The 14,232-nt window shown below is 41.5% G+C and overlaps 1 protein-coding gene across 1 annotated transcript in view; it reads right to left on the bottom strand.

Moving 5' to 3' along the window:
• Positions 1-275: 275 nt before the first annotated feature.
• Cmtm4 (CKLF like MARVEL transmembrane domain containing 4) overlaps positions 276-14,232 on the bottom strand; it is a 59,787-nt gene continuing 45,830 nt past the window's right edge. Inside the window, exons 3-4 of the mRNA XM_078032437.1 lie at positions 8,638-8,736; positions 276-7,777 (exon numbers count right to left, since the gene is read on the bottom strand). Of these exons, the coding sequence (XP_077888563.1) occupies positions 7,613-7,777; positions 8,638-8,736 (264 nt within the window). The 3' untranslated portion in view covers positions 276-7,612. The remainder of the gene's footprint in view (positions 7,778-8,637; positions 8,737-14,232) is intronic.

Here is a 14,232-nt window from a genome sequence, read left to right on the forward strand (position 1 = left end):
CCTGGTGAGTGTCTGGCCCAGGCTGATGGGAAGAGGCAACTGTCACACACAAAGTGTCCTGAAAATGTGATACAAGTAGAATGGGAAGAAGCCGACAGAGGTCCCTGGTGGAGTTTCTGCTTCGCCTTGCCAGTCCAGCAGAGCTGGTATCACAGAGGCCATTGCATCCTGTGGACTGGGTCTCTGTTCCACCTCCACTGAGCAAGACCATTTCAGAAGCTGGGTCCACAGCCTTTTGGGGGGTAGGGGCAGCAAGGCAGAGAGAAGAGACAATAGCATTTTTATATGTTCATTTATTAAACAAGAACTCCTTCATGACAATTTAATACAATATTTATTAGCGATTAGTGTTGAGAAAATTATTTCCCTCTACATACAAAAATACAGATTTGAACAATGAAAACAATCAAGACAAGTACCATGAAAAATTGGTCCTTCAAAAGAAGTAAAGGGGGAAGATCTAGGGTAATGTTAGGCTTTGTATGCTGTCAGGAACAAATCAACAGAAGCAAATGCTTTGGGGCCCACAAACCACATCAAATGTGTAGGAACAAACCCAAGAGCCAGTCAGAGCCACAGGAGGCTCACCCCACAGCACCCATGTCTACTTGAGAGGCCAGGATAGAACTCTGTCCCAAACAGCACAAACCAACATTTGTCCAGTGGCCATCACCTCAGAACGCCCCACAGCTGTGTCCATAAACTGCCAAAAATACTTTCCACAAGCAAAGTGGGGCAATTAACATTGCCCCCCAAAAGTGCCACTAGCTGAAGTACCGATGAATGATCTGTTGGAAAGTTATTATTTAGCTTTTGACTGGACTTCCGTCATTATAGAATTACATGTTTTGAATCTTCAGAAGGACAAAAAAAATAAAGCTACAATTTCATGTTTCAGTAAATATGTACCTTCATTCTGCAATGGCTCAACTGGTTTGCTCAAGATTATCCTTGACCAGACATCCTCAGTCCTACAAGGGTGGGAAAGCAGAAGGAGCCACTATAGAGTCTGCCTGTGCCCTGGTTTCACCCGTTCCTCGCAGCAAAGCAGCTACTGCATCCAGGCCTGAAACCCCAAGAGGGCTATGAGACACCCAGGTCATCCATGAACCTACATAAATTCTGAGAGGAAGTGCTGCCTAGAGAAGGCTACTGTGTTTCTGGGAACCAAGTGACACTCAGACTACCCTGGAAGACTCCAGGCCTTAGAACACCTTCAGGTTCCCAGGGGAACGGGACAGGGAGCCAAACACACACTTTCTACCATTTCAGACTCAATGAATGGGAAGTCAGGGCATGGGTGACCTTTTCTTTTGGAAGCACTTTCCTCTTACTGTTTGAGGTGAGTGACACTTAGTCTCTTCTAACTGAGCAAAGGATTAAATAATGCCAAATGCAATTATACTGACTCATAATTGTTTCACAGAAATGTACTATTACTCTCAGACTATTTAAATAAGCAGAAACAAGATGTGGGGGACATTCAGCTGAGAAGAGACAGGAGTAGCAGGGAAATTTTTTTTGTTGTTGTTTTGGTTTTATTTTCTTTTTTAAAATACATATTAAGTTTAAAGGAAAAGTGGCCCAAACCTTAAGACCAGCATTGTTGAAAGGAAAGCAATATTAAAAGGACACAGTCAAATCATACTACAAAAATAGTGTTATCTGTTTTAACTAAATGTACATCTTTTCTTCCAATTCCATGATTGACAAGAGTGCTTATATGACACATGGAAGGCACCAAAGGTGAAGTGATTATTTATCTTAAAATATACAAAGACAGAATTAACTGCTTTGAAAAAAAATACAGTCATACCTGTAATAAATAGTTTAGTGTTTTGCCTAAAATTTCAACATATACAAATAGTTTTAATCCCTAGCATTCTTAGAGGGAACCACGTCAAACTAAGTCAAGTTCCAAAAGCACTGATTTTATGCAAATAGATCAACTTCATTGTGATTTGAAAACTCATTTTTAAGAGGTCGAGAAGAGAAAGCTGGAAGCAGGCGGCCCCAGCTGGACCTTGGTCAGTATGGGGTTGGGGGAAATCCTTGTCATTCTGTCCTTGCCCATGTCTTCCCCAGCCCAGGGACCAGGCAGTTTTCCCTTCAAGGCCTGAACATTTGCATTCTACACTTCCACAGAGAGGAGAAGGAAAGCTTGACACTTGTAATATCAATTTGGGAAAAATCGGAAAGGCAAAACAAGAGTCTGGAGAGGGAAGCAGTCATCAGTTAGGCCTGGCCTGGCCTTGGGTGGGCACCAGATCTCCCTTCACTGTCCTTAGTTCCTGGTCACTCCTTGGGTGCCTTGCCTTATAAATAGGGGATACTTTCAATGGGGTGTCAGCAGCAGCATCCAAGACAACTCACACTAGATGGTTCAGATTGTTACTGAACCCCACAAATCATCAGAACCTTCTTTCACACCATTTCTTTTTTCAGGCATAATTATGAAAAGAAACTCTAGACCTTGCCCTAAATCACATCAACAAAGATGATTAAGATAGTGCCAGACACATTCTTACCATAAGAATTAGAACCTTAAAAGTTCCAACAAACAGCTCACCAGAGTCCAAGCAGTACTAACCCTTCACCAAAGACCCGCCTGAGTTCAAGTCTCAGCACAGTGTGTGAACAACTAGCTCAGTGAAACAAATCTGCTAAACTTCATTCTGGGCAAGCTGCCTGTTGATTCAAGCTCACTGGGCTAGTGGGTCATTCTTGTTTTTGTTTTTTTTTTGTTTTTGTTTTTGTTTTTTAAAGAGAGAGTGAGAGAGAGAGAATTTTTTTTAACATTTATTTTTTAGTTCTCGGCAGACACAACATCTTTGTTGGTGTGTGGTGCTGAGGATCAAACCCGGGTCGCACGCATGCCAGGTGAGCGCGCTACCACTTGAGCCACATCCTCAGTCCTAGTGGGTCATTCTTTTCTTTACTGTTACATTTATGGAATAAGAAAAACTAGAAAGGAAAAGAATTCCAAAGGTTGAGAAATTGTATTCAAATGGAAAAAGAATATATTCCAGACAAAAGAAGGGAAAATATAAGACGGCTGCCTCTGTTTCAAGCCAAGGTGTGTGCGAATGTTTACGGTCATGAAGAAAATTCGGTTTCAGAAAAAAATTATTCTAGATGTAACATGCTGAAGGTAACTTTTAGAGATAGTTTATAAATAAAGGAAACATAAAAAGTCAAATATTTCAAATTACTTTCTCAACCAGAGAGATCTGATTTTTAAGTTATCTGCTGAGAAGAAAGATTTTAGAGTCAGGAAAGTTTAAAAAGCAAAAGGGTGGCCCTCTTAGGTCTATGTCATTCCTGGGGTGCATCTGAGCCAGGTCAAACCCAGAGTAGATGCCAGGAGGCAAGAGCATGGAGGAACACCAGTCCCCAATGGTCAGCTCTTGTCTTCAGGCTGATTCTGAAACCCAAGATCTCACCCTTCTAAACATAAGAACATAGGAAGGTGGTGAGCCAAAAACACATTCCTTAAGTAGCCTGAGGTATAAACACACCTGGTGCCAACAAAAGCCCCCTTTCCCTTCCTTCTCACTTCTCACCCACCCCTGTGTTGACCTCATCTGCCCTCCAAGTCCCTTGCCTAGTTGGTCCTAGGAGTGGGTACTGATCAAAATCAGACAGACCAAGGAAACAGAAAGACTTGGATTCTGCAAATTCTCAAGAAACTTAAAAGGCACCTGGAGACCTCCTAGGTAACAGCAGTCCCTAGAGCCAGAAACAACTTTTCTTCTGCTCATGAAAATTGCCTAGCAGCTCTCAGCCTAGAAAGTTTGTTACCAGTTCTGCTACTGCTCCACAGACAAGGTTTAGAGAAAATGACAATCAGGTAGTGGCACAATGATTTCATGATTGCTTTGTTTTGGACACAGATGGCACAGCAGTAACCACTTAATACTAACTTGGCCACAAGTCTTCATGCTCCTTTTTTTTTTTTTTTCTTTTTTGGTTAGGACAGGTCCCAAGACCTACCCATAAGAAATCTGGCACAGACAGACATGAGACCCTGGTCCACCTCTGAAAGCACATTGATAGGTAAGGGGTTTCTTCCAAATAGTGCATGCAAAACTAGGAGTAGAGGTGAGCTTGGGCCACACACAAGGGTTATCTGTGGCTCATTCACAGCAAGCAAGAATTCACATACAAGTGCAGATAAGAGTTAGGGCTTCCTCTCCTCAGAGAATGCCTGTGGCTTAACCCACGTCTGAGTCACTAGGAAAGCTTTACAGAAGGTGGATAAAACTGCAAACTTGAAGAGAGTAGGAATGTTTTCACAAGGCTCTTACCAGAATCATCTAGCCCAGGTTGGAGGCCAGATACCCTTGGCCTGTTGCAGGGGATGGTAAAGTGGACCCAGGGCCAAGCACTCAGAGTCTGGCGCCCTTGCTGATTTCCCTGTGGCTGTGCAGCCAACTGCAGCACTTCAGTGACCATTGCTAAGAAAGATGTGGGCTGGAAGTAGGGTCATTACTACATTTTTTTTGTAGATAAAAAACAATCTCCCTTGGATGTCTCTTTGTTTTAAATCAAATTCCACTGAGAAGATTTTAATCTGTTTGCCCTTACCATAGGCCAACAAGCATTTTTAGGTTTTCATGGCAACAGTCTCTCTGTATGAAAGGAAAAAGGGGTTGCCTTCCATGTCTTCAGCAGTACAAAAAGGGGTAAAGGAATCAGAAAAGAAAAGCACCCAGCTAACAAAATCAACGTCAAAATAAACTTCCTCTGAAGATGTCAGTGTTTGCATCCATCAAAACCGCCTTAGGTTCTACCAAGTGCTGCGGGTTGCCACATCTCCAGGAACACATCTCCCTTCAAGTTGTACTCCAACAATGAAAGCCAATTCATCCCACCAGAAAACAGAAATCTAAGGTTGCCTTAGCCTTAAAATACCTCAAACCTAAGTGACACTGGTCTAAACTGGAACTACTAGTTGCAAAACTGCTTCTTCAATTTGCTAAGAGATCAATTTAAGACCTCCAAATCTAGATTGTCTTTTGTTTGTACACAGAGGCAACATAAGAAAAATGCAGGTTTCTTTACATTCGCAGTAGACAGCTGTATTCCCTTCATAACTTTCCCTCACCACATTATGGGTATGTGAGGAGACAGGGCTATGCACTACACCAACTAGAAAGTGTACAGGCCACTTCATGGAGAAGCCTCATGACAAATGATATTAAGTAGTTACAGGGACATAAACAGTCCAAAGATTCTGTCACTAAGATGCAAATTAACTCCAAAGTCTCTCTCAGTATAGGCATCATCACTTTTTATCATGCCTCAGCATTTCTGGTGTTGATTGGCTTCAGAACTTTTTTCAGCTGACAGTACATATTAGGAGGCAAGTCAACAGTCTCCTTTCATCAGATGATAAACTGGTTTTACTGAAGTGACTTGGAAAACTTGAGCAATGATCTTGCCTGAATGGTTTTCTCTTTCAGTCTCATTTCAAAAGTAGCCTTAATAAAAGGCCAAGTAACTTGACTCCCAGCAGATATCTGATAAAGTTCAGGATGGTCCTTCCAAGTAGGCCCAATCCAATGCAAGCCTCAGTCTTTGTGATCCTATTTTAAGTGGAATTCTCTTTTTTAAGTGGAAGATAACCTCAGTTTTGATTATGTAGACTCACTCATCAATGCATACAAATATGTAAAATGAATAAATAAAATTCAGATGTCATCAGCTTCCCACACATCATTACATATCACAGGTTCAAAGTTTGTGAAGCATGCTACGTACTGACTCACAACAGGCACGGGAAGAGGGCTCCATCAGCCACACTGCACACTATACCCAGCTGTAACCAGGCCAGGCTGACCTCTGTGGGAGAAGAGGGGAGTAACCACAAGACTAGCTGGGTCATCCCCTGATGCAGACTTGTGCTTGAACATGTGATCTGGGCCACTGTCTGGACAGGAAGTGCACCAGAACTGATCTATACTGGATGTTGGGTTAGGGAGCTAACCTTTAACCTGACCACAAGGCACAGCTTGGCACCACTTCCTGTAGAGTTCTAGTCTAGCAGACACCCATCCTCACTGTTGAACAGGATGCTGCTCTTTTCTGAAGAACACAATGCCACACGTGCACTGGAGGGGGCTTCCTACAAATATTCCTCTCCTTACCCCAAACATATACCACCCCTCTTCTCTCTTCCGGGTTGTCTACCTCACAAGACATTGCTAAAGCTATAAACAGTCCTCAGTACAAGATCCTGGGGTTTCTCCAGACTACTACAAAATCCTCCCACCAGTGGTACCTTTTCCTTGGTGAGGGCTAAACACAAAATATGAGAGCTTCAGTGATGTCTGTAAACATTAAACAGTTTAAAGAGTGAAAACCTGACAAACTAAAACAAATTTTTCATTAAAAGATATTAGTTTTTAACAACAACAAAACTATAACATTATAGGGTCTTATTTAACCCTCTCATTCACCACACACACACAAATCTTCACTTTTATCAAGAATCAATCAAAAACCTTAAGTAACTAGGACTTCCCCCAACAACTCCCAAGAGCTGCTATTGATAGTGATGGCGCTCAGGCCCCCAGGGCAACAATCAGTGCCTACTGAAATGTCAGTGGGAGGACGTGTCCTGGTGCAAATTCAAGTATTTTCAAATCCTGGACAAATCTACTCAGAATCACTTTAGAACTCACTTAGAAAATGAACACACACCCCTAAAACAGAGGAAAGTGTTTGTGTGTGCTAATTTGTAACACAAATGTGGTCCATGAAGGCAGCAAACAGGCAAGTGCTTTGGCTGCTAAAATGTACTGTTTCTTTTGTGGCTTTTACCTGAGTCGGTAAAATTACAGACACCCCACAATTCATTCTCAAAGTATTTAGGGTAGACAGGAATCTGGAAAACAAGGTGGTCTCCATATTCCTGGAAAAAAATCTGGGACTCAGGAAGATGATTCATTTGAGGAAGAATCAAGTGATTTCTCAGCAGAGTAGGAAAGAAAAAGTGACTCTCCCGTGAATCAGGCAGTCCTGTGGAGCTGTCCCCCCACAGGACACCAGCTTTTCCTGTCCTGTTATGACCAGGCAGAAGATCTACCAGCACATCCATCACCAAAACCCTCAGAGTCCCCTATGGCCTTCAGGATGTGCTAGCTGCCTGGACACCAGGTGCAGGGAAGATGAGGAGAGTGGATCCTGGTAGCCAGACTCAATCCTGCCCAGAGCACTGGTGACTGTTTTAACCCTAACCTTCATTCCTTGACATGTATTTCCCCTCTTTAGCAGCCCCATTTAACCCAAAGTCTTGACTCATCACAAATACATGACAGGATGGCTCAGAGTCAGATGGGAGCCTGCACTCTGGGACACTTAAGCCCTAGAGTAGACACAGGAGGTCAGCGCGGCCAGAGGCTCCCACAGCCACCCAACACTCGAGGACATGGGTCTTTTCAGGCCACCACACACCTGTCCACTGGGCCACTCTGGATGCCCTTTCCCAAAGTGAACTTAAGAAGACAAAATTCAACTAAATCACATGAAAGTTTGACGTGCCAAGGGAAAGAAAACTTGATTGGAAAGATGGGCATGAGGATGAGAGGAAGGAGGACTCCAGCAATCCTCACGTGTCCAGGCACTGGATCTCGGGGCGACTGTCCACGTCTCTGGACTCAGTGCGGGCTCGAATGTAGTCATTGGCGCTCTGCTGGTGGATACTGACTCTCCATTTCTGCACAGCCAGGAACGTGCTCACCGCATAGGCTGCTGTGGCCAAGGAGCCAAATATCTAAAATACAAAGACACAATTCACCTCAGGCATGCAATCCAAGTGGCTTCATGGGGACCCCAGCTAGATGCAGCTCCTTCTAGCTGCACCCCATCTACAGCCCTGTGGAATGAATGGCTGTCACACCTGGTAGAGATACTCCTCGTGTGATCCACAGAAAATCCTGCCTCAATCAAAGCCAGCCTCAGCAATTTAGCAAGGCCCTGTCTCAAAATGAAAAATAAAAAGGGCTGGGGACATAGCTCAGTGGTAAAGCATCCCTGAGTAAAGCACCCTCAGCCCTCTAGTGTCATCTTTTGTTGTTGTTGTTTACTGGGTTAAACTGCGGTACTCTCCAAATACATTTTGGACCTTTTTCAAAAATCACATAAGTATCTCTTTTACTGTGTGTATCTTCATGCCCTTTAGTCTCAAATGTGAGAATGAAATGCAGACAAAATGTGATGAAGAGAGAATAATAAGAGTCTCACATGTAAGCCTCAAATCAAGCCACAGGGCTGAATTCCAAATCCCACCCCCATCTGCTGCCACTCACCTAGGCAGCTCCAGATGAGACACGGTGGGGTTTTAATTACTTGGTAAGGCTTGGAGAATCTACTGCGAGGCACTGGGAGAGAAGTTTTTTAACTCTCCCCAACAACAAAAATGAAACTTGTTCTTTGTGAATCAACAGCAACACAGAAGCCTGGTGTGTGGGGAGAGAGCAGGTCCCACGCATCTCCCCACCCTCCACATCAGCCTCCACACTCAAGAAAGAATTTAAGGAGGATAAGTAGTAGGACACATGCCAGAGGACACAGGATAGAAAGTCACAGGAGGTGTGAAGTCAGCCTGCATTTTACCAACTCAAGTTCTCTTACCATAGCAGCAATTTCTGCTCCGGTTTTGTGGTTTAAAGCAGCCAGTACAATTGAGGCAATAAAGAAAAAGAAAGTGCTGAGTCCAGTGTTGACCAAATCCTAAACAAAAAAATAAAAATAATTTGAAAAGAACAATTTGAAAATCAACTGAAGAACTTCCAAAACAGGACTCACAACATGCAACCTCCAATGGCCCTGAATCTCAGCCTTGAAGACACAGAGATATTGGTCACACAAAGGAAGACAAAAATAATAGTTCATGGTTAATGGTTGCTTGGCAAACTGGCACAACAAAATCCACGTTTTAACCCACCACATCACCAATTCCTGACTTAAACAACAGCCATTATTTACTGTTTAGTGTCCTGGTATCTTTTTAATTTTTTGCAGTGCTGGGGTTAGAAATCAGAGCCTCACAAGTGCTAGACAAGAGCCCCACCACTGAGCTACACCCTCAGCCCTCCAATGTCATCTTTTGTTGTTGTTGTTGTTTAACATTTTCTTAGATAGTGCTGGACCTTTATTTTATTCATTTGTTTATATGTGGTGCTGAGAATCGAACCCAGTGCCTCATACATGCTGGGCCACTGAGCCACAACCCCAGCCTCTCTAGTGTCATCTTTTTAAAAAGATACTCACACAATGGTCTTAGTGTGGACAAAGCACCCTAAGGGTCTAAATGTACTGAGACTGATGCAGTCCCCAGCATTCCTCACCTCCATATGTAAGGTTTAAAGCACATTATTTTCAGACATTGCGAACACATGTTCTTACCTAGATTTTCAAACCTCTATGTCACTAAAGTCACTGCAGAATTTTCTCCTAAACCTCTTGCAAAGAAAATGAAGTTACTTACCTAGTGTTTCACAGACTTAACTTCTGTCTTATTTATGAAAAGACTATAACACACTGATTAAGAGCCATAGCCAGCAACCAGGCTCAGTGGCACATGCCTGTAATCCCAGCAGCTTGGGAGGCTAAGGCAGGAGGATGGTGAGTTCAAAGGCAGCTTTAGCAAAAAGCGAGGTGCTAAGCAACTCAGAGACCCTGTCTCTAAATAAAATACAAAATAGATCTGGGGGTGTGGCTCAGTGGTTGAGTGCCCCTGAGTTCAATCCCTGGTACCAAAAAAAAAAAAAAAAAAGAGTCATAGCCAGCCTAGGGTCTAATACTATGACTTCAGATGAACTGCTGTGTTCCTATGTATCTTATGTGGAATAGCAGCCCCTTCTCCCCAGAGCTGTTCTGGAAGACAAGCAGAACTATGTAGGTGACAAGCCAAACACAACACCTGGCCACAGTTGGATCCTCTACACTGGTACTTCTGTTATTGCTTTGGCACTAGACCCCAATAGCCTGAGTCATACTATATGGCCTCTGTGAACTATAAAAGGGATGAAAATTCAGGAAAAAGACCAAACTGCTTAAGTGCTGGTTGACTATACCATCAATACCTGGTGGTTCATCCAGTCTGGCCTGACTTCAAGATTGACTTGCTCTTTTTAAAGATGCAAAGAGACAAGTTTCAATTTAATAGTACTGAGTCTGGGTAGTAGAAACCACCTGGAGTTCCGCCACGCTTCTTCATGGGCTAGGGCAAAACTGTAATGTAGGGACTGTGAGGCTCTCTTCAAAAACACCTGCCAGCAGGACGGGGTTCAGATGTGATCTGTGAAGCCAGGGAAATTTCTCACAAATTCAAGCCAGAAAGTATCTAGAAATACTTGGCTCTGGAATAAGATACTATTGGGGTGAAAAATATAAAACATACTTCCCAAAGCAAGATTATTCAGAAAAGGAAACATATTTTATGATATAATGTTGGAAGTCAAGCATCAAGCAAAATTGTGACTATGTAAAAATACAGATATGATAAAAAGGGCTAGGAAATTTAAAAAAAAAATTTAGTTGTGATGAACACAATACCTTTATTTAATTTATTTATTTTGCTGTGATGCTCAGGATCAAACCTAGGCCTCATACTTGCAAGGCAAGGGTTCTGCCACTGAGCCAAAATCCCAGCCCAGGGTTAGGAAATTTAAGGGGAAAAATTTAAAAATTGTAGGAGTACCAGTGATTTTAAACTTGTTTTAGCAACGACAATCAACATTAAATGAAGACTGAAAAGATAAATATGATCAGAGAATATAGTAAAAAAATTTAAAAAGATGTTTTACAAAGATAAGATAATATCCTACTATGATTCCCCACCAGGTTATTCAGCCAATAAGATGAAACAAGGGGGAAAACACAAGCAACTGCTAACATGAGCACGTCAGCCTTCAAATTCCACTGAACTAACCCATTTTTGAGGCTGAAGCCCTCGCCTCAATAATGAACCTGCGTATTACTATGCTTCTAGAGCTGTGCTGTCTCAAACACATGTGGCTACTGGACATTAAACCCACTGAACTACATAAAATAAGAAGTTCCATGTTTCAATCACATTAGCCCGCTACAAGTACTCAGTAGCCACCTGCAGCTCATGGCTGCACACAGAGCAGTACAGATCAGAAAACATTTCCACTGTTGGAGAAGCTTGTTGGCCAGAGTTGCCCCAGAGCCAATAACCAGGTCACACACAAGACAGGGACAGAGGAACAAGTAAAGCCTCACCACCAGGGCGCTTGCAGCTAACTCCAGACTGTAAAACGCTTCACAGGATAGACAAATGACCCAGTGTTTCTAACAAATCAATAAAATAAAAGGAATGAATGGAAGGAGGTTATTTGTGTGGTGAACCTCGTGTAGACTGTGACCTGAATAAGACAAATGTAAAAAGATATTTTGAGACCAAGGGGAAATTAGAGTATGAACTGAATATTAATTAATATTAAAGAATTGCTAATTTTATTGATATAACAATCATATAATGCTATCTTTTAAAAAGAAAGATAGTGAAGAAACAAAGGATTTTGCTAACTAATGAAAAAAATCATTTTAAAAATTTGTATTTTTATTTAACACTATAAACCAAAATAAAACAAAGAAAATAAAAATTATATGAATAAAGCAAAACCACAAAGTCCCATGTGTATGTTAAAAAACCCTTCACAAAAAATACTTTTTAAGCTTTACACCAAATATAAGACATCCAATAAAATCTTGTAAATAGTAAACCTTTAATAAACATTGATAAAATGACCAATATTCTTAAGAAAATGTAACAAAATAAGGAAAGGCCATGAATAAGCAAATTTTTTTTCCCTTTGATACTGGGGATTGAACTCAGAGGCACTCAACCACTGAGCCACATCCCATGCCCTATTTTGTATTTTATTTAGAGACAGGGTCTCACTGAGTTGCTTAGAGCCTTACTGTTGCAGAGGCTGTCTTTGAACTTGCGATCCTCCTGCCTCAGCTTCCCGAGCCACTAGGATTTCAGGCATGCACCACCATGCCTGGCTATAAATAAGCAATTTTTTAAAAGTATAAATGGGGCTGGGGTTGTAACTCAGTGGTAGAGTGCTTGCCTTGCACGTGTGAGGCCCTGGGTTTAATCCTCAGCACCATATAAAAATAAATAAATAAAAATAAAGATATTTTTTAAAATACAATGGAACTTTAAAAATGAATAAAACTTTTTAAAGTATAAATGGCCAATAAGGAAGAAAAATGTTCAAATTTACTTGTAAGCAAAGAAGTAAAAATTAACTTGGCAACTGCATGCTACTTTTCTGGAAAAGACTACAACTCTGTATATGTATGTATGTATGTATGTGAGACAGAAAGTCAGACACTGACACACAGACCAGCCAGCAGGGCTCACATGACATAACTTTCAGGAAAACTATTTGCTAATAGGCATACAAGATTTTGAACAGATTCATATTGTCTACTTATAAATTCCACACTTGGAAATTCACCTTAAGTACTAATAGAAAGTGCTATTATACCAAAGGTCTAAGTATAAGGACGTCCTTTGTGACATTATTTAAAGAAGTAAAAAACCGAAAGCAGGAGCTGGGGCTGTGTCTCAGCAGAAGCGCACTTGCCCATGTGTGAGACACTGGGTTCGATTCTCAGCACTGCATAAATATAAATAAATAAAGGTCTATCAACAACTAAAAAAACTATTTAAAAAAAAAGCAAACAAAATGCTCAAGAATAGGATATTTTACTAAATAAAATGGAATTTCCATAATAACACCATGCACTCATTAAAAATAATGATGTAGCTTGTTATAGTTTGGATACGAGATATCCTCCCAAAGCTCTCTATTAATGAGGAAGTAAAATGATTAGATTAAGAGAGCAGTGACCTCTGATTAGGTCAGTGATTAGAACAGTGATTAATCCAGTGGATTAATCTATTTGATGAATTAATAATTTGAAAGAAGTAACTAGGTGGTAACCATAGGCAGGTGGGACATGGTTTGTGCCCTGTAAGTATTCATCTTCCCTGAAGCTCCTTCTTTCTCCCTCCCTCCCTCCCTCCCCCCCCTCTCTCTTTCTCTCCTCCCTGACTTTGCCATGAGCTAAGCAGCTTTACTCCACTGAGCTCTTTAGATTAATGGTATCACATACACTGACAAAATGGAATTAGGGGTATAAAATCTAAAGGAGAATGGCATAGTTCATCAATAACACTTGAGAAAAGATATTCTCATACTGGCAGCAGCCCTACTGGTTTGAGAGCTTACTACATGCCTTTATTCCCATTTTCTTCATTTTATATTTAAAACAATCCTGCAAGGAAAATATTATCTCCATTTAACCAATAGTGAGACTTCACTAATAGAAGGCTCATGTGATTTACCCAGGTTCATGCACAGCCCTTAAGAACAACCCTGGACTTGATCTGACCAGGTCTATTGGCTTAAAACCTCTGATCTTAACCTTCCCAGAAGCTACTTCTTTGTCAAACAGGTCTTTCTATAGGGTGTTGAATGCTCTATAGCCCAGCCTGCCCTCAGAAAGCACCTACTGAGAGGACCTTGGAAACAACAGGCAACTGGGACACCAGCAAACAGGATGAACACTTTGACCTTGTCCCCAGAGTATGCATTAGTTGGGAAGGTTGCAAGGCTCACTTAAGCTATCTGTCTACTACACTATTGGTTGAGGTCACACCTCAAGCATTTTTAAAAAATATTTTTAGATGTTAATGAAACTTTAGTTTATTCATTTATTTATATGTGGTGCTGAGTATCAAACCCAGTGCCTCATACATGTTAGGCAAGCACTCTACCACTGAATCACAACCCCAGCCCCCTAAGCATTTTCTTATATATAACACAAACTTCATCTAAAAAACAGTTGAAATGTTTAAACTTCTCACAAAAACTTACAAAGTGCTTCCAGTTATCTTTTGGTTTTAGAACAAAGTTAAATTTAAAATACCATCACATTTTCCTTAGCTTTCAGTGCTAAGACAAAACTTGTAGAGTTTTCAACTGACACTTACTTTTCCGAATCAGTAACTCTCCTTTCATTCTTCTCCCCAAAACAGTTTGTGGGAGCATTCTGTCAGGAAGATCTTCCTATCTGTACACCCAGGGACACCATGCTAGCAGCCCTGCCAGGCAGAGCGACAGCTCAGGCTTCCTCCCACAGTGTTGCCCCCCACTCTGCATGGAGCACCAGCCAAAGAAA

This window comes from Ictidomys tridecemlineatus, chromosome 15, assembly GCF_052094955.1.
Source record: "Ictidomys tridecemlineatus isolate mIctTri1 chromosome 15, mIctTri1.hap1, whole genome shotgun sequence".
In the NCBI taxonomy this organism is placed as follows: domain Eukaryota; kingdom Metazoa; phylum Chordata; class Mammalia; order Rodentia; family Sciuridae; genus Ictidomys; species Ictidomys tridecemlineatus.